At 40.8% G+C, this 21,922-nt stretch overlaps 1 protein-coding gene across 1 annotated transcript in view; it reads left to right on the top strand.

Moving 5' to 3' along the window:
- Positions 1 to 21,922, top strand: part of DOCK4 (dedicator of cytokinesis 4) — an 826,344-nt gene that overhangs the window by 673,903 nt on the left and 130,519 nt on the right. Inside the window, exons 48-49 of the mRNA XM_070755516.1 lie at positions 240 to 321; positions 527 to 636. Of these exons, the coding sequence (XP_070611617.1) occupies positions 240 to 321; positions 527 to 636 (192 nt within the window). The remainder of the gene's footprint in view (positions 1 to 239; positions 322 to 526; positions 637 to 21,922) is intronic.

A 21,922-nucleotide genomic window follows, 5' to 3' on the forward strand; every position in this document is an offset into this window, starting at 1 on the left:
AGGTTGCATTCCTATAAACAAGTTCCTTTGTGTCATTCTTCTTCTAGGCAATAAAGTATCAGGTTACATCTTCAATCATTTATGTATCATCCAATCATATTTTTGCTTCAAATATTACATTTTCAATGAGCCTAAGAGGTTTTGTATTAAGCTACTATCATTACTAGCCAGTACATGTTGCTGCTGTTTTTTATCAAGTTGCATGATATTGAGAGTTTGTGGCTTTTATGTATTTCCAGCCAAGCCCATCTACCTCAAGTCTGAGTTCTACACATTCTGCTTCCCCTAATGTGACCAGCTCTGCTCCATCCAGTGCCAGAGGTTAGTGTTTTATTATATAAAGATCTTTATGGAATCTTTAAGGATAAAAACTATGCTATTAAGTTAAATCATATTACATGGAAATTCTACATGGGATATAAACCTCTGTAAATTCTTTATCCAATATGTGTCCCCCACCCAAATAATCCACCATATTTCAGATTGAAGAATTGCATTGATTCTCTAGGTTTGTCTTGTATTCCAGGCTCACCTCTGTTATCAGACAAGCTTAAACATTCCAGAGAAAACTCTTGCCTATCTCCAAGGGAGATGCCCTGTAGTGCTATTTACTCTAATCCCGCTGAACCTTCGCAGGTATTTTTATTTATTTATTTATATTATTTGTCAAACATGGATAGGATAGTAGTAATTTGTATAAACATAGCATAAAGAGAACAATAGGATAGTAGGACAGAGACAGTAGGCACAGTGGTGCGCTTATACACACCCTTTACAGACCTCTTAGAAACAGGGAGAGGTCAGCTGCAGACAACCTAAGGTTAAAGTTTTGGGGTTTGGGGAAGAAACCACAGAGTCAAGTAGTGCATTCCAGCCATTTATCACTCTATTGCCCAAGTCGTTTGGAGCAGTTTACATTTAGTTTGAAGTAGTCATTAATAGGAAGGACATTTTGGTATATGATTTTATGAGCTACATTTAGATCAGATCGGAAGTGACGTAGTTGCACATTGTCTAATCCCAGTATTTCAACTCTGGTGGAATAAGGTATTTTGTTGCGAGCGGAGGAGTGAAGGACTCTTCTTGTGAAATATTTCTGGACTCTCTCGATTGTACTAATGTCTGATATGCAATGCGGGTTCCAGACAGGTGAACTGTATTCCAGAATTGGTCCAACAAATGTTTTGTAAGCTCTGGTTAGCAGTATAATATTGCTAGAGAAGAAGCTATGTAAGATTAGATTAACAACTCTTAGTGCTTTTTTGGCAATATTGTTACAGTGGGCTCTAGCACTTAGGTCACTGGATACTCAAGGTCTTTGACAGAGTGAGGGTCATCTACAAGTTTGTTTCTTACAAGTTTGTATTTTGTATTCTGATTCTTTTTGCGAATGTGTAAGGTAGAGTATTTGTTGGATGAGATTTTAAGTTTAATTATTTTATTTATTTATTTGGATTTCTAGGCCACCCTTCTCCAGTGGAATCACAGTCATATTATCAGCTGGAGCAGAATGTCAATGCTCAATGGCCCCAGGCCTGCTACATGGTCCATTCTGCTACATAATCAAGGTCTTTTCGAAGGGTAGCAGCATTATCAGTGGTATTAAATAGTTTAATATCATCAGCAAAGAGAACACAGTTGTTTCTAATATGATCACAAAGATCGGGTTGTAGAATATGAAGAGTGTTGGTTCTAGAACACTGCCTTGAGGGGCACTACTGTTGACTGGAATAGGATTTGATATAGCACTTCCTAGTTTGACCACCTGTTGTCTGTTAGACAAGAATGCGGCTATCCAATCACGTAGTGGTCCAGAGATGCCATAGGATTTTAATTTCAGAAGTAGTTTGCCATGTACTACCGAACTTTGCAGTGTTCGGCATGCCAAACCCAAACTTTCTTAAAAGTTTGGGTTTGGCATTTGGTGTTTGCTCAAACACCGCAAAGCGCTGCCACCTGAGAGGAGAGTGGGGAATCCCATCATGGAATTACCCACCTCCTTTTGCTTGCGGCGCTGGGATCCCATGATGGGATTCCGGGGGCGGGGCTTTGACGTCACGGAGACTCCTTCCTGGCTGGCCGAAATGGGGAGGAAGGAGTCTCCATGACGTCAAAGACCCACCCCCGGAATTCCATCATGGGATTCCCCACCTCCTTTTGCTTGCAGCACCACTGCGGCATCCTTTTCTGTAAAAATAAAAAGAAGCAAAAGGAGGTGGGGAATTCCCCACCTTCTTGTTTATTTTTATGGAAAAGGACGCTGCAGCAGCGCTGCTGCTGTTCGGGTTCGGCGAACTCACCCAAACTTAATGGCAAAGTTCAGCTGAATTCGCCAAACCTGAACTTCGTTGGGTTCGCCCAACACTACTACTGAATCAAAGGCTTTAAAAAAGTCTATGCAAATTGTGGCTATTGTTTTACCCTGATCGAGTTGAGTGGTCCATATGTTTTTGCAGTGTAAGAGTTGCAGATTACAGGATAATTTTTTCCTGAAACTAAATAATTGTTGTTGGAGAATAGATTATTAGTTTCTAAGTGGAATGTAATGGATTGGTTTATGATTGATTCCATGACTTCGCAAGTGACGCAACCCAAAAAGATTGGTCTGTAATCTTCAATGTTACTTGGATCTCCTTTTTTGAAGATAGGGATGACTGTGGCTAGTGACCATAGGTTGAGTAAGGAGCTAGTCCTGAAGGATTTTTTAAAAAATTATGCTTAGATGTTCAGCCAAGTTTATGGAGAGCTTTTTAAGGAAATATGCACATAGTCCATCAGGTCCAATAGATAGAGATGGTTTTAGGTTGCACAATGCCTTTCTAACATTATCAAGTTGATTGCGGTATGACTAGGAAATATTGGGCATGAGTCATTGCTGTTTACAAAGACTGATGTGAATCATGTGTTAAATGCACTACATTCCTGAAAATGAACTGTCATGATAGACAAATGTTTTATATCATCTTATCGATTCTTATTATTTTATAGTTCTATAATATCAATTTATAAGGAGGGGCTAGCCTGATTAGTGCTTGGATTAGAGACTTCTGGGGCTGTATCAGGTTACAGTGGGAACTTAAAACAAAAACAAACCATTCCAGAAGAATGAAGTGTCAAACCATTTCATACTGTTGCCAAAACCCTACATGCATATATACATTCGAATTTTTTTTGAATTTACAGATAGAGTAAGTGACAATTTCAGGAAACACAGTTTAGACGCCCTAATTGTTGATTGTTATTCAAATCCAGAAAAACATGAAAAACTCCAGGTTGTCTACTTTACATTATTTTTATTTAATACGAGGGTTGCCCAGAAAGTAATGCACCACATTTTTTTCTTCAACAATTATTTATTGAACACAATGAAACTTACACACAAGAAAGAATGATGTTTCTTCTACACTTTCTATTTTTCCACATAATCTCCATCCTGTTCTATGGCCTTCCTCCAGCAAGACACAAGGGCCTGTATGCACTGTCAGTACCACTCCTTGTTCTGATCATGAAGTCATTTCTGCACTGTGCAAATCACCTCTAATGGCCTCACCCTCTGTTCCCAATGACTAACCATACTTAAATCAACTGCAGATTCTCCATAAACTGTACACAAACATTTGTGAATGTTCCCAACAGTTTCTTTCTCCACAGTGTGATCCATTTCCCCTTGATGGATTCATAGGTTGGTTTACATAAAACTCTGCTCTTTCAGAGGATCTTAATTTAGAAAAAATATGTGTTGTTCTTATATCTACTTAAATATCAGCAATTCATTTTTCAAGAAAATACTGATTTATATTTGGCTTTGTGGCTTTATTACATCATTACTTACAGTTTGATATGTTGCAGTAAAAGGTTTTACTCAGAAACAGTTTGTCAGGCCCAAAATCATTATGTGAAGTCCAAGGTGGGCCTGACACAGCTTGGGAGTGAGAGAGCGAGAGAGATGCCACCACACATTCTTTTCTCCAGATGCCATAGTAACAAACACAGGAAGGAATCAGGAATCCTGCATAGGATTGGCCCTCATGATTGCACTTGTGGGTGTGGGCAGTGTTCCCTCTAACATGAGTTGTGCGCTATAGCTCAAGAGATTTGAGATGCCTGCCCATGAGTTTCCAATTCCAGCACAGAGGTCTGACCTCTGCGCTGGAATTGGCAATTAGAATAAGGTGACCAGACGTTGATCATTTGTCCCGCCTCTCGCTCTATTTGAAAAATGTCTTTCTTTTTTTTCCACCCTGGGAAGGGAGGGGGAAGAGAGAAAGAGAGAAAAGCCCAGCCGATTCATTTCCCCCCTCCCTCCGACTGCAAAATGCAGTGTGACTTTAAAACTGACTGGATTGGATTTCCACCCTCAAGAGAAAGAGAGAAAAGCCCAGCCGGTTCATTTCCCCCTTCCCTCTGACTCCAAAATGAGGCATGACTTTAAAACTGACTGGATTGGATTTCCACCCTCAAGAGAAAGAGAGAAAAGCCCAGCCGGTTCATTTCCCCCCTCCCTCCAACTCCAAAATGCGGCGTGACTTTAAAACTGACTGGATTGGATTTCCACCGTGGGGAAGGAGCGGGGAAGAAAGAAGGAAAGTATGGCTTTTTCTAATTGGATATTGTATTTTTTAAAGTCTCATTAAAGGCATTTTTAATTTTAATTTAATTTTAATTTGCAAAAAAAAAAAATCAAAACAACCTCCTTAGGTGCAAGTCAGCTGAAAGCCCTAAAGAGACTGAAGGTAGATAATTCATTAACAATCAAGGCATGTCAAACTGATCTGTATTTCCTGAACTAGATATTGGATATTGGATACTAGATGTAGAAGTTGTTTATGATTATTCCCAGTTTCTGGAAGTATTGTCTACAAGGTGGGAAGATGTTCCTCTAAAGAGATGTCTATTGTGGCTTGTACAGATATTTTAAAATGTGAAACATTATCTAGCAACCAAGATGGAAAGGACCTTGGAGGTCTTCTAGTCCAACCCCCTGCTTAGGCAGGAAACCCTACACTACTTCAGACAAGTGGGTACCCAACATCTTCTTTAAAACTTCCAGTGTTTGAGTATTCACAACTTCTAGAGGCAAGTAGTTCCATGGATTAATTGTTCTCACATTCACTCCTTGCTTCTAAGTTGCTTCTTGATTAGTTTCCACCCACTGCTTCTTGTCCTACAGGGGCTCTGGAGAATAACTTGACTCCCCCTTCTTTGTGGCAGCCTCTTATTTACATTGTAAATAAGCTGTCTCAGACAGTTCTCTTAAAACAGAATTCTTATAAAATTGAACATTAAGTAATATCCTAATATACATTTCAAAACTTTGAACTAGAGGAATCAGCAAATGTATGATACTTTAGCAACTGAACCGATATTTAGCAAGATATTTAATATATTCCACTGCTGCAAACAATTGTACCCTTCTGTTAAAATGAAGCCTTCTGTGAACATAATATACTGGTTGGGAACAAATATACCTTTGTATTTCCACTCATAAATTAGTTTGATTAACAAAGAAGATAAAATCAAGGTTTTATCATAGTTAACATGGTTTCTTGATGGTAAAAGATATATGTAGGTGTTGTTTAAAATTAGGATGTATTAATTCGTAACATTGGATTAGAATTTTAGTACTGTATATAGAATTGCACAGGTAAAATTAATGGAAGATACATAGGATAAATAAGGGGTTTATGATATATACTGTATGATTTTATGACTTTGCATTATGAATTTAAAATATACTTGGAAATGTAGAGGATTGATGAAAGTTAATAATAGTAAATGCTAAGTGCCTGAAAAGTAATTGAGCTTGGAAATATTGAATGAAATTATAGAAAAGTAAATATGGAAATATATTAATTGATGCATTGGTGTGCAGATAGATTTTCATAATATTATTAGATTACTATAAAACCCATGATAAATATTTAAGAAATGAAGATTTTAAAGCATGGATTTATTAATAGTTGTGTTTTTGGTTATTCTGGTTGTTTTAGTTTTAATAGTACAGTGATACCTCGTCTTACGAACTTAATTGGTTCTGGGAGAGGGTTCGTAAGGTGAAAAGTTTGTAAGACGAAACAATGTTTCCCATAGGAATCAATGGAAAAGTGAATAATGCGTGCAAGCCCATTAGGAAAATCCAAAACTTTAAGTTTTTTAAAAAGCGGTGGGCGGACGAAGTGGAGGAGAACGGAGTGGGGACAGGTGAGCCGAGGAAGCGTCAGGAGAGGGGATTTCCCCCATCTCACTGTCAAAATGTATCTGTGGGAGACCCCTCCATCCATTGCCCACTGCCACCTCCTGCCAGAAGCCCGCAAAGAGCCAAAGCTGGGTGTGGAGAAAGGCGAAACTTTCAGCTCCTGGATGGACCGGAGAGCCTGGAGACACCACTTTCCCGCCCGCCCGCCCTGCCTATCGCCCTCCCACCCTCCACCAACAGCGCCTGTCCCACCCTCTCCAAGAGCTGCACTGAGGCTGCCTGGGAGCCACTGCTTCCAGGAGGGTTCCCCTCGCTAGCCTCCTCTATATCTGCCGTTCAAGGCTTTGGTAACTTTGGAGGATCCCTGCCCAGCACACGTGCGCTCTCCCGGCACAACTTGCCCAGAGGATTTTTTTCCACCTCTCACAAAGCCGAAATATGATTTGAAAAGCTCTGGTGCACAAAAAGCTTGGGGAGAGCGTGACTTGGTAACGTGGGGAGGAGGAGGAAGAGCTGGGCTGGGAGGAGGAGGAGTGGGAGGAAGGCAAGATCTGCGCCCAACACCCATTGGGAATGCACAAACCGAGGGTTCTCAGCCAAGACTTCTGAAAGAGACCAAGCTTTATGCAATCTCTCTTGGGATTAAAGGAGCGGGTGCCCGTACACAAAAAGAGGCGCTAGAAACACACTCTCAGTATCGGAGCTTCTTTCCTGAGCCCGAGATATCAAGGAAGAGATTTGGAGGTGGGGGAAGGAGGTAGGTGTGTGTGTGAGAGAGAGAGAGAGGGAAAGGAGAAGGGTCCTTTCTCAGAGTCCACAGAGATCTATAGGCTGATGCTTCTTTTATAAAAGAATCTCAAGGGAGGGTGCTGGCAATGAAAAGAATCCAGAGCCCTGGAATAAAAGTCAAGCCGGGCTGTTCAGAGGCACAAAAGCCCAATCCCTTCACTAGAAACACACTCTCAGTATCGGAGCTTCTTTCCTGAGCCCGAGATATCAAGGAAGAGATTTGGAGGTGGGGGGGAGGAGGTGCGTGTGTGTGTGTGAGAGAGAGAGAGAGAGAAAGGAGAAGAGTCCTTTTCTCAGAGTCCACAGAGGCTGATGCTTCTTTTATAAAAGAATCTCAAGGGGGGGGGCTGGCAATGAAAAGAATCCAGAGCCCTGGAATAAAAGTCAAGCTGGGCTGTTCAGAGGCACAAAAGCCCAATCCCTTCACTAAAAACACACGCTCAGAAGTTAGTTTTGGTAAGGGCAAATCGTTTTTTCAGAAATGGACTGGTTTCCTCAGGGCTTTGAAAAAGTTACGATCTGAAGTCGATTGTCCCGAAATGCTTGGATTGGTAAATCGCTTTCGCTGGTTCCTTTTAAGTCCTTTGTTGCTTGGGCAGAAATTGTAGACCTAAGAATAACAGAAGACGTCAGGTATGGACTTATGGTTGCAAGATTTCCTCTCAGGCCAGATGGCAAGTTGATCAGGTCCAAAAGTAGGGAAGGAAAGGAAAGGAAGGGAAGGGAAGGGAAGAAAGAAAGAAAGTTATGAAAACTCCGGGGAGGGGGCTGGAGAGAAACACTCCCCACAAAACTTCCTCCCCTCCTTCTTTTTTATAGTGGAACCGGGGTGGGGGAATATTATTGGACCGAACAGAAAAGCGGGGAAAAGAGGGTCATGAAGGGAGAACTATCGCTTCTTCCACCGTCCACTTGCCGACATTCCCCTTTTGATGTAACAGAGAAACACTGCTGTGTTTTGGCGAGCCTTCTTGAGCTGCCTCGTCCTTCCAGCCAGGAGCATGCTGGGAACAGTAGTTCTCAGAGTCCATCACCTGGCAGAGGGCGGCGTAATCCCTTCGGTGGGAACTACATTGCCCATGAAACCAGTCGTGCAGTAACCATGTGGCTGTGCTGTTGACCCCCCCCCCAAATCAGGTTAAAAAAAAGAAAACAGAGGGTGGTGGAGGTAACTTCATTTCATTTCATTTCATTTATTTAGATTTGTATGCCGCCCCTCTCCGTGAACTCGGGGCGGCTCACAACAGGCATAAATAAATTGTACAAATCCAAATAGATTCAAATAAATTTAAATATTTAAAAAAGTTTTAAAAAGAACCCCGATATACTAACAAGCACACACACAAACTTCCCAGCTGAAGTGCCCCCCCCGCACATTGGGCTCTGCAAAGCTTCTTTAAATGCTATAACCCCCTTTTGAAAAGCCTGCCCAATTTCCTCATCGGGTTTCCCCAATCCTGCTTCTAGCGAAGGGATTGGGCTTTTGTGCCTCTGAACAGCCCGGTTTGACTTTTATTCCAGGGCTCTGGATTCTTTTCATTGCCAGCCCCCCCCCCCTTGAGATTCTTTTATAAAAGAAGCATCAGCCTACAAATCTCTGTGGATTCTGAGAAAGGACCCTTCTCCTTTCTTTCTTTCTTTCTCTCTCTCTCTCTCACACACACACACATGCACCTCCACCCCCCCACCTCCAAATCTCTTCCTTGATATCTCGGGCTCAGGAAAGAAGCTTCGATACTGAGCGTGTGTTTCTAGCAAAGGGATTGGGCATTTGTGCCTCTGAACAGTCCGGTTTGACTTTTATTCCAGGGCTCTGGATTCTTTTCATTGCCAGCCCCCCCCGCCCCTTGAGATTCTTTTATAAAAGAAGCATCAGCCTATAGATCTCTGTGGACTCTGAGAAAGGACCCTTCTCCTTTCTCTCTCTCTCTCTCTCACACCCACACCCACCTCCTTCCCCCACCTCCAAATCTCTTCCTTGATATCTCGGGCTCAGGAAAAAGCTCCGATACTGAGAGTGTGTTTCTAGCACCTCTTTTTGTGTACAGGCATCCGCTCCTTTAATCCCAAGAGAGATTGCATAAAGCTTGGTCTCTTTCAGAAGTCTTGGCTGAGAACCCTTGGTCTGCGTGTTCCCAATGGGTGTTGGGCACAGATCTTGCCTTCCTCCCACTCCTCCCCCTCCCGGCCCAGCTCTTCCTCCTCCTCCCCATGTTACCAAGTCACGCTCTCCCCAAGCCTTTTGTGCACCAGAGCTTTTCAAATCATATTTCGGTTTTGGGTGGCTCCCGTGTGGGGAGCCAACCCCCCCACCTCCCGCAAGCTAAAGTTCAGGTTGGGGCATTGGAGGGATTGTGAGAGGTGGAAAAAAATCCTCTGGGCAAGTTGTGCCAGGAGAGCGCGTGTGTGCTGGGAAGGGATCCTCCAAGGTTACCAAAGCCTTGAACGGTAGATCTAGAAGAGGCTAGCGAGGGGAACCCTCCTGGAAGCAGTGGCTCCCAGGCAGCCTTGGTGCAGCTCTTGGAGAGGGTGGGACAGGCGCTGTTGGCAGAGGGTGGGAGGGCGATCGGCAGGGCGGGCGGGCGGGAAGGTGGTGTCTCCAGGCTTTCCAGTCCATCCAGGAGCTGAAAGTTTTGCCTTTCTCCACACCCAGCTTTGGCTCTTTGTGGGCTTCTGGCAGGAGGGGGCAGTGGGCGATGGATGGATGAGTCTCCCATGGACACATTTTGACAGTGAGATGGGGGAAATCCCCTTGCCCGATGCTTCCTCGTCTCACTTCCAAGCGGAGGAAGTGATGGGCAAGAGGGGAAAGTGGCAGCGAGACGGGGTGGCTGTGGAGAGCTCCTCTGGTGCACCGTTCTCTCTCCCCTCCAACACCTTTGACGTCATGGAGACCTCCTTCCTGGAGTCCACATTTTGGCTGGCCAGGAAGGATGTCTCCGTGACGTCAAAGCTCCGCCCCTGGAATTCCCTATTGGGATTCCCCACTTCAGTTGGAGCCTCCCAACCTGCTGACAGAGCCGCGGATCACAAAAACCGATCGGCGGCAGTGGGTTCGTAAGGGTAAAAAAGTTCGTAAGAAGAGACAAAAATTTTCTGAACCCCAGGTTCGTATCTTGAAAAGTTCGTATGATGAGGGGTTCGTATCACGAGTACTACTGTTATAGATTTTGGTTTTGTTTTATTATTAATTTCTTTTAATAAAAAAGAAGGGAATTTTTTTTTCCTAATTAGGAAAAAGTTTTATAAAATTTTTTTGTTTCTTTTAAGAAGAATGTATAAGAAGGAGGAGTAGGCATGATGGCCTATCTGGATTTATAAGAGGATAATGATATTAATTGAAATATAAAATAACAGAATAACATAGTGGGAAGGGACCTTATTCTGCCCCAGGACCGAGCCCCAAATAAGGTTGTCTTGGGTGACATTTGTGAAAAAAAATCAGGCACTCAGGCATGAAAATTCTACGAACTACGAACTCATTGAGGCCCACCTCTCAACATTAAACTGGAAAACTCTATTCTCTAAATGCTACACTACTGATGATCTCTACAACACATTCCTACTCAAAATGAAAATTATCATCAGACTTCATGTACCTCTAACATGTACCATAAACAAAAAAAATAACCTCCCCATCTCAATAAGAAAATTACAAACAAGAAAAAAATCTCTCTAGAGGAAAAACAAAAAAGGACAAGTTTCCAACTTCCAAGGCCGATATAAAAGCATTTGCAATCAAATAAAAAAAGAATGCCTTAACTACTACAGCAAACAAGAGGAAAACCTCCTACGCACCAAATCTAATAGAGCTTTCTACAACTTTGTCAACAATAAACTCAAAGACTCTAGACCTATCCCACCTCTCAAAGGACCCAACAACAAAGAATACCATGATGATTCATTCAAAGCCAACCTCCTCAACTCTTTCTTTGGCTCTGTCTTTGTTAACAGCAATGGCTCATCCCCCAATTTCATCAATCGCACCTCAGACTCCCTCAACGACTTAACCCAAGTTGACATCACTGAAGACCGAGTTGAAAAAGCATTACGTGATCTTATATCTTCTCTGTCGGAATAGATGGTCTATGTGTTTACTTCCTAAAAAAGCTCTCTTCTGCCATAGCTGAACCACTAAGCATAATTTTTGAAAAATCCTTCAGAACCAGCACACTTCCTAAGCTACCGTGTTTCCCCAAAAGTAAGACAGTGTCTTACTTTCTTTTTACCCCCAAAAGCCCCACTACGTCTTACTTTCGGGGTATGTCTTACATTGGAAAAAAATTGAAAGGGTTGCGTTCCCGAAGGCATCTCCTCAGAGTCCAGAAGGGCAGCCGCGGGACAGGAGCCTCGTGAGCCCTTTTCCAAGTTCAACCTCAGGGCTCCAAGCGGCGTGCACGCGTGGAGCCACAGACGCGTGTCGGGGAAGCGTGTGTCTGGAGGGGAGGAGCCGCTCTGCGCAGTTGTGCAGCCCCACCTGCCTGCCGGAAAGGAGGCGGGCGAAGGAGGGCGCAGCTCCGGCCGCTCGCCTCGGAGCTGGTCGGCCTCGTTGGCTGCTTGCAGCCAACCTCGGCAGGACTCGGTTGCTGGGACGAGCGCCTTCGCTGCAAGCTGCCGCCCGCTCGGCTCGCTTCGGACCAGCGCCGTCCTTCGCTTTGCCAAGCCGGGGAAGAGGCGGTGGCGCCACGGCGAGGCGAAGGCGAGGGGCGCGCGGGGAGCTTGGGAGCAACGTCATCGGGCTCCCCCCGGCAATACCCCCGTGTTTCCCCGAAAGTAAGACATATGTCTTACTTTCGGGGTACAGCTTATATTAGCCGACCCCCCTGAAACCCCCGATACGTCTTACAATCGGGGGTGTCTTACTATCGGGGAAACAGGGTATGGTCGAAAGCAATGGTCATCCCCATCTTCAAAAAAGGAGACCCCTCTCTTGTCAATAACTACAGACCAATTTCACTATGCTGCGTCCCATGAAAAGTCATGGAATCAATTATGAACAAATCAATTACTCTGCATCTAGAAACTAATAATTTGCTCTCTAACAAACAATTGGGTTTCAGAAAAAAACTATCCTACAACCTGCAGCTCTTCCAACTGTGAAAATATATGGACAACTCATCTAGCTCAAGGGAAATCTACAGATGCAATTTATATTGATTTCTGCAAAGCCTTTGATTCAGTGGTCCACAACAAACTACTCCTAATACTCAAATCCTATGGCATCTCAGGATCCCTCCATAGCTGGATTACAGCATTCCTGTCAAACAGACAACAAGTAGTCAAAAAAGGAAGCACCATATCCACCCCCGTCCCAGTTAAAAGCAGTGTTCCCCAAGGTAGTGTATTTGGGACCAACGCTCTTCATTCTCTACATCAATGACTTTGGCGATTATATCACAAGCAACTGTGTCCTCTTCGCCGATGATGTAAAACTCTTCAACACCACCGATAACACAACTACTCTCCAAAAAGACATTGACACTGTTTCTGAATGTCTAACACATGGCAACTCCAAACCTTGGTATACTAATAACAAAAGATTTTAAGTGCCAAAGCCCACTGCAACAATATAGCCAAGAAGGCTTCAAGAGTTGTAAACCTAATCCTATGTAGCTTCTGCTCTGGCAATTTCACACTACTTACCAGAGCTTACAAAACTTTTGCCAGACCCATCCTCGAATACAGCTCATCTGTTTGGAACCCATATCGCATCTCAGACATTAACACCCTTGAAAATGTCCAAAGATACTTCACCAGAAGAGCCCTTCACTCCTCCACTCGAAATAGAATACCCTACGAGACTAGACTTTCAATCCTGGGCCTAGAAAGCTTAAACAAGATCTTAATATTGCCCACAAGATCATATGCTGCAACGTCCTGCTTGACGGCGACTATTTCAGCTTCAACCACAACAACACAAGAGCACACAACAGATTTAAACTTAATATTAACCACTCCAAACTTGACTGTAAATAATATGACTTCAGTAACCGAGTTGTCGAAGCCTGGAACTCATTACCGGACTCCATAGTGTCATCCCCAAACCCCCAACACTTTACCCTTAGATTATCTACGGTTGACCTATCCAGATTCCTAAGAGGTCAGTAAGGGGTGAGTACAAGTGTACTAGAGTGCCTTCCATCCCCTGTCCTATTGCTCTCCTATATCTCCTATACCTTTTTTCTATTCCTATATCTCCTCTATTCTTTCATTAATATGTTCTATTACTATACCTTCTTTTCTATTATTTCTTAGATATATTTTACTATGAGTATCTCCTCTATAACCTTCATCATGTATTTTACTATGTGTATATAGATACATACCCACTAAAACCCTCATTAGGTATTGGACAAAATAAATAAATAAATGAATGAATGAATAAATAACTAAATAAAATTTATCTATCTATCTATCTATCATCTATCTATCATCTATTTATTTATTTATTTATTTATTTATTTATTTATACTTCTATGCCACTCCGTCCCAAAGGGCCTGCTGCTCAGACAATATACTTTTCTGCCCACACCGAAAAAAAATTAGAAGGAACATTGAGTGTGGGGATGTGAGATGGGATTTTGACCCGGATGTAATCTAAGGGACTTAGAGTTGGAATGATTACAGTCAAATCCAGACATGGCCATTAATAAATCCCACCCGGTGACAAGCCCAGGCGTGGAATTGTTTTATTTCTCGGATTGCCGTTTTGGTTCGCTAACATCAATTCCAACTCTCTCCCATTCTGAAGAATGGAACAGAGGGAGTTAACCAAGAATCTGAAGGTGGAAGGGATTTGAATTTCCTACACACTCTCTCTCTCTCTCTGTAGTAGGAGCCAGACGGACAGTGATCTACATTGCAAGGTAAAGAGGGGAGGAACAGGCTTGGGGCTCTATGAACAAGCCAGAAACAATCTGTCTTCCTGAGTGGGGGTGACTGAGATGCCCATGGGTTTCTGAAGATCCCCATGGCCCCCTGAAGTTGCCTCTCGACACAGCAAAAATGAATAATGTAGACTTCTCTCCCACTCCCTAAGTTAGTTGCGAGATAAAGCTAAGCCACATGCATATCAAAGACATTCCTTTGTGGGGGAATTTCAAAACCTGCTCAGCCCCCGTTCTCCTGCTCCTCTGATGGCAAACGGCAGAATGCTTCCTAAAGTGCATAAGGAGAGGGCTTATGAGCCAATTAGTGCATCAAATCATTTTAAAAAGTGAGAACAGAATTTTCCAATTAAAACAGGCTGACAAGCCTGTGAAGAATTTTATAGAAGAATTTCAAATGATTTCCTATAGCCTGGAAAGGTGGCCAGTGGACTGCTTGGTCCATATTTTCAAAAGTGCCCTGGATCCAAAGTTAAGAGAGGAGTGTGAGCTGCAGGTGGGGGACAGCTGAACCATTCAAGACTGGTATGACACAACAGTCACTTTGGGTGACGTAATTCTTGCTGAGAAGGGACCTCCCCCGCCCCATGCAACAAAGGATTTTTCTAGAGGCTGCCTTTTCCCTTGTCAGCTGGGCTCCCCTTGCTCAGGGGTTATGAGGGGAACAAATTGCTACGGATGTGACCAGATTGGCCATAAGGGGACAGACCGTTTGACACTCTTCTCTCTCCCAAAACCCAAGCCATGCCTGGTAGCAGAAAGAGGATCTGAAGAAGCCCCTCTGCAGAGTCTCTGGGCCTTTCAAACTACAGAGCTATGCCCTCCTGAGGATTTTGCTAAAGGTGAAAACCCTATTCCTTCAGGAACCGGGCCCAATTGGAATGAGAAGCCCAGTACAGAGGATGACCCAATGGTGAGTGAACCCATCCATCCATTCATCATTAAAGCAAGGATTAAAGCAATGAGCATAGGGGAAGAGGAAGAAATACGGCTCTGATAGATACAGGGTGCTCGAGATGCCTTATTAGCAAAACTTTAGTGGAGAAGTTGAAAATCCAGACCACGCCTATAGCGAAACCCATCCGGTTCCAGCAGGTGGACGGCTCTCTAGTGCGTGGAGTTCCTGCTACGCTCCTGACTGAGTTAGTGGAGCTGCAGATAGGCCGGCACCGTGAACTCTTGAGACTCATAGTCACCCCCAAGAAGTCAGAACCAATTATATTGGGTCTGCCCTGGATGGACAAATGTACTCCCACCTTTCAGTGGGAGGGTGGGCATTGTAAGCTTTTCATCCCCTTGGGTTCTAACCCTTTTCTAAAGACTGACAGCAGAAAATCTCCTCCCTGGGAGGAACCAGATGGGTCCTTAGCAGCAGTCACAATGAAGGAAAGAACACTTCCAGATCTCCTGAAGGTGCCCTTGGAATACAGGGACTTGGGAAGAGTTTTCAGTGAGGAAGATTGCAATGAACTGCCCCCTCAACCGACCTACAGACTGTGCGATAGAATTTGAACCAGGGGCAACTCTCCCAAAACCTAGGATGTACGCAATGTCACCGAAAGAATTGGGAGAGCTGAGAAACTACATAGACACCAATTTAAAGAGGCGATTCATCCAGCCCGCAAATTCCAGGACAGCAGCCCCCATTCTCTTTAAGTAGAAGGACGGAGGGGTTCGCTTAGTCGTTGACTTCAGAAAAATTAATGCGGTATGTGTGCAGAACACTTATCTCCTCCCCCTCATGAAGGACTTACTAAATCATCTAGCCAAGGGGAAATACTTTACCGAGTTGGACTTAAGGGAGGCTTGTTACCGCATCAGAATAAAGGAAGGGGGGGCACTTCCAGTGGTGACGTGGGGCACAGCAGCTGGAAGAGCGATCTCCGCTCTCCAAGGCTGCTTTATTTTTCCGTTTCTTGGAGACCCTTCGAGGCATGGAGACTGTAGGTTGAAGTGGGGAAAGAGGAGCAACCCGAGCCATAGCGGGGGCGAAGGCATTCGCCCGTTGGAGGCACAGGGTATCCTTTCTATCCAGGACGGAACATCTGCCAGACTTGTCATGGCAGCCTGAAGCCGTACTGATCCGCATAAGAAGGAAGCTTTTATAATTCAGATGAATCGCATCAAGGAATGCCTTTAAAAACACTTTGGTCAATTGCTGAGGAGACCGATCTGCAGCAGCAAGAAAAGACTCCACACTTTGAATAAAAGCGGCGATTGTAAGGAGGAGGTGAAAAGACGCAACGAGGCATTGAAAGTCCGAGGTCGGAAGGGAAAGGAAGGCAAGTGAAAGTTGTTTTAAAGAGCCTGAGATCCCGGACAGAGAAACCACTTTGTAAATGATTTAAATGCTTTAAAGTGCTGCAGAAGGTATCGAAGATACAGTTTTTTGTTCAGGTTTGCTTAAATTTATAAACCAAAGAATTTAACAACGTTGTATTTTGAAGAATAATTCTTATAAGAAAAGAGGAAGTGACTTGACAGAAAGAAGACAGCGGACATCTTAACAAGGGAAATGAACGCTGAACAATAATAATTAATAGCTTCCCAGACGTGAGGAACTCGATCCTTGTCCTTATCTCATAAGCTCAAAATAAGACATTAAATTCTATTAATTTATTCTATTAAGAAACAGTGAAAAAAGATATCTGATACCTGTTAGATCTAAAAAAAATATATATTTGCAAAAACTTTCAACTTATATGCTGAAGCAACTTCTATGGTATAACAAACAATCTGCTCATACAAACAAGTAGAAAATATATTTGATACTTATTTAGATATTTTGATACTGATTATCATTTATTGTATTTATTGTAACTTTAATCTTGAATGTGATTCTAAATATTACTATAACTATATCAAATAGAAAATATAATTGTTATTGATATTACTATTATAATTAATTCAATTTAGATCATTATAAGCTAAAGTTATAAGTTATTTCAATCTAATAATAATAATAATGTATACTGAGATATAGTACAAATAGAGTATTGATTTTATAAAGATATAGGTATTTTTCCTTTTGAATATTCAACTATCCTTTCTTTCCTCTCTTCTATCTAGTAGAAACCATATATACTTTATATATATTTTGCTCTGTTGTTCTTTTCTTTCTTACTTTTTTACTTTTTTACTTTTCCTACACTTTACTTAAAGATTAAGTTAGTCACGTTAGTTAAGTTAGTTACATTGAGTATTTCAAACTATATAGCCTAAATAATTTAGATGGTTTAGATAGTTTAAATAGATTTGGATATTTGGATATATTTATAGGTTATTAGAGATTGAATAATAATAGATTTAATAGTACGAATAGATTGTTATATATATTACTTATGGGATATTGAATATTATTGTTTATATTTAGTTGATATTGATATAAGAAGAAACTATATTAGAAATAATTTTAGAAATTGTTTAGTCATATTAATAGCTATAAGCTGAAAAAATAATAGAATATTGTGTAGAGGATTTGATGAATGGTGGTTTGGGATAGAATATATGATATATTAGAAAAGCAAAATAAAATATTGAAAGAAATGTCAACCACCAATACAACCACAATGGCTACAAAAGGAGGTAAAAAACAGCAAATAACAGGGGCCACTGGAGGTGCATCTCCAGCAAGTCAAAAATCTATTGAGGAGATATTTAAATCAGAGAAAGCAGGGAAAAGCGAGAATACAACATTATTACAAACTATGAATTTAACATTAAATACGGTACAAGAAACAATGGTTAAACTCCCTACTTAACCCTTTTGGGCAGGATATCAGTTTGGCGACCCCAATGGACGGTATTGACACCCCACTATTCATTGATAATTAAATATTGAATATTGAACTGGCAACAGACTAAGATATATTGAGGTCTGAACTGATTTAAATTAAATTTGAACTCTAGAACGTTAGAACTCAGCCTAAGAAGAAAAATATGAACTCCTCAAATTATAATTTGTAAACTGATTATTGTCTACCTTTCCTGATTGTTATTGCTCCCCCTCCTCCGCTCTATCTCTTTTTGTTTTTCCTTTTTCTCTCTCCTTCTCTATCTCTCTCCTTTTCTTTTTCTCTCCTTTGGAAATCGAAAGAAACTTTAAAACTTTAAAAATCAATTGATTAGTGTAATTTTACAATTAATATAGATAATATAGATATAAGGTTTATTTTGGTTTAGATTCAGAAATATTCTAGTAGCATTTAGAAATCTTAAGTATATTTAATATATTTAATAGAATTTAATAGAATAACTATTCTGTCTGGGTCACTCCGGAAGCTATGACCTACCCAAAAAGATAAGCCAGACACACTGGTAGAATCCAAATACAGTTTTATAATTGTAAAGAGAAACGAAGCCAACAGAAAATGTCCTTACAAAGCAGGAAAACACTGGAACATAAATATAGGATCCTTGCTGCCAAGACGAGGCTGTAGATAACAGACATACACCTCCCACGGGTCTTCAAAACTGCTGGGCCACAAGCCAGGAACAGAAACGCCGAGAAACAATGCAGGTTACAGCAACTCCAAACTGATAACACTCCACACGGCTTCAAGAGTTTGCCTGCCTTATAAACCCTTCCCTGCTAATGAGGACCACACCCAAGCCCTGGTGTTCCTTATTCAATGCTGATGATATTTCTTCAATTGATCCTTCCTTTGATCTAGACGTCTCTGTCGCATGTTAATGACAGCTTGTGCTTCATCACCTAATGACTCCAAAGACTCCAAGCTATTGGCTGGGGAGAGCCCCTCCCCGGGGCTCCCATGCTGTTCTTCCTCGTCACATTCCTGACTGTAATCTCCCCTGTCCGACTGCCCAGACCCCTCCTCGTCGCTGTCAGCCTCCTCCGGGCATGGAGCCAGCAGATACGCAGCTGGTCTTTGATCTGCCTCAGGCTGAACCACAACAATAACCGACAACATAATCAATTTATACTAAAGATATTTAAGTTAATATATTTAAGTTAATTAAGTTGTACCTATTGATTTATTTAAGATTTATTTAAGATTTATTCAAGATATTTAAGATATTATTTAAGATAGATATATAGAAATTGAAAATTGTTGATTGATAAGATTGATAAGACTGACTTTAAAGACAGATTTTAAAACTACAGTGTTAATTAGTAGGCATTGGTGGTTATCTTACTTGTTTAGCTGCTCCAATATAGACAGGGAGATTTTGGGAACATCTACGAAAAATACTGAACATGTCAACAACCTTCACCAAATCTCTGAAGAAAACAACACCTGGAAACCCTTCTACATCTAACATCAAAGCAAACATAGAAATGGCAATGGTAGACAAACAGAACCAAGCACCCACTCTACAATCAATATAGGTTTCATTGGAATTGATGCAAGAATTTATGGTGTGGTGGCATTAACAGCAAAATCAGGACGAAACAAACAAGAATTTTGAAAAAATGGCAGGGAAAATTGAAGATCTGGAGACAAGAATGGAGAATATACAGGAAATTATTATAAATCATGAACAAAGAATCAAAAGAAAGGAGACCAACATGCGACGAACAGAAGATAAAATAGAAGAAGCAGAGGGGAGATTGAGAACTGCCAACAAAGAGCTGGAGGACACCATCATAATATTGGAAATTGAGAAATCTGCTTATTTTTTACGTTTCCAGAACAAACCAACTCCCCCCAAAGATTAGAATTGCCCCCACCCTCCTTGCCTTTTGTAAGCTACTTAAAACCCACCTCTGCCATCAGGCATGGGGGAATTGAGATCCTCTTTCCCCCTAGGCCTTTACAATTCTATGCATGGTATGTATGTATGTACGTATGTTTGGTTTTTTATATTAATGGGTTTTTAATCGTTTTTAACATCAGATTACTATTGTACACTGTTTTATTGTTGCTGTTAGCCGCCCCGAGTCTCCGGAGAGGGGTGGCATACAAATCCAATAAATAAATAAATAAATAAATAAATACCTGAAACTGCAGAAGAAGATCTATTTAGTAAGATTGTAGAATTAATAACCAAAAACATGCAAATAGAGGAGGAGGGGGTGAGAAATCATATCAATGAGGTATATAGGATTCAAACCAATTACACAAAACCCCACAGATTTTATTTATTTATTACCAAGAGAAGTGCACGTACGGTTTACAAAAAAGACCATTAAAGATGAAATCTACAAAACTACAAGAAACGAACAAGTAATGTATAAGGGGAAGGAAATAATCATTCTCAAACAAATACCAAAACGAATCAGAAAGAAAGAAAGAGACTTCCACTATTTAACGGCCAAGCTGACAGACAGGAAATACCATTTTGATGGTTAATCCCTGAAGGACTTTTGATAACATGGAAAGGGAAAAATATTAAAATAGATTCATTTGAAAAGGCCGACCATTTCATTGGGCAATATTTAGAAAAAGGAGGCAGTAGTTCGGATATAGACCTCCAAAGGCAGGAAGAAGAGGCAGAGGAGAAGGAGATGGAGAATGAACAGGAGAGGAAGGAGATACAAAAAGAAGAAAGAATCGTAACAATAGCAGCGGCAAAGAAACAGTAAAAGAAGAGGGGAAAAGAAAGGGGGGGAAATGAAAACATTAAACATATTTTCCGTAAATATCAATGGATTGAATTCGCCTATAAAAAAAAACAGACAATGACTAAATTACAGAGACTACAAGAAGTACATATAAGAAATCAGGAATCAAAACTATTAGAAAACAAAAAGCTAGGTAAATTATTCGTGGCACTTGCAGACTCAAAAAAAGGGGCATAGCAATATATATTAAAGAAAACTCCAACTGGAACAAATTTACACAGACACTGACAGCAGAATATTTAGTATAAAAATTAGAATAGGACCCAAAGAAATAATCTTAATGGTGATATATGCCACAAATTCAAACCAGAAAGAATTTTATAAAAATTTAGAAGAACAGGTAAGACAGATAGGAGTAAGAAATATTTGTATCATTGGCGACTTTAATACGGTACATGATATCCAAAAAGATTACAAAACGACCAAAAAGAAAAATAAAGAGAGAAAAACATTGCCAATTGAATTATTTGAGATGGTGAGGGAATATAGACTTACAGACTTATGGAGGGAAAGACACATACAAAATTTAGAATACACCTTTTACTCACCACCTCAGAAATCATGGTCAAGAATTGACATGATTTGGGCAGACAGAGAAATAGGGAACATTACAGAAGAAGTTGAGATAGGACCAAATATATGGGCAGACCACCACCCAATAATAATAAAGATAAAGGAACCAAAGAGAGAATACTACAGATGGACTTTAAACCAAACACTGACTAAAGAACATAATTATATTAATTATATGAAACAAGAACTCAAATTTTATTTTCAGGACAATTGGAACAATGATACAACAATACAGAACATTTGGGACACCACTAAAGCATACATAAGGGGGCTAACAATAGCATAATTAGCTAAGTAAAAAAAATCAAAGATAAAAAATTGAATAGATATCAAAATAAAATACAACACATAGAAATAGAAATGCAAAAAGATTTACAAAATGAGAAGCTAAGAGAAGAAAGGGATACATTAAAACATAATATCAATCTATTGATACAGGATGAAATTGCTGGTAAAATTAGGATTGCTAAACAAAACCATTTTGAAAATGTGAACAAAGTTGGAAGATGGCTGGCATATACATTAAAAAAAGAAGAATGATAAATACAAAGATTAGAGGATGAGAATGGAAATAGTCAATATACAATAGAGGAGAAAAATAAAATTGTGTTTAAATATTTTACAGAATTATATCAAAAGGAGGAGATAAAAGAAGAACAATTGAAAACCTATTTAAGTAAAATAGAATTAGGAGGGATATTGGAATTAGACAAAACATTACTAAACAAGAAAATAACCCCAATAGAACTGGAAAACGCAATATTGAAACAAAAAAATAACAAATCCCTGGGCCCCGACGGCATACCAAGTGAATTTTACAAAGAATTAAGAGAATTACTAGGGAAAATATTACTACTCATATTTAATGAAGTCTCAGAACAGGGAGTAACA

This window comes from Erythrolamprus reginae, chromosome 6 (assembly GCF_031021105.1).
Source record: "Erythrolamprus reginae isolate rEryReg1 chromosome 6, rEryReg1.hap1, whole genome shotgun sequence".
NCBI classification, from domain to species: Eukaryota; Metazoa; Chordata; class Lepidosauria; order Squamata; family Dipsadidae; genus Erythrolamprus; species Erythrolamprus reginae.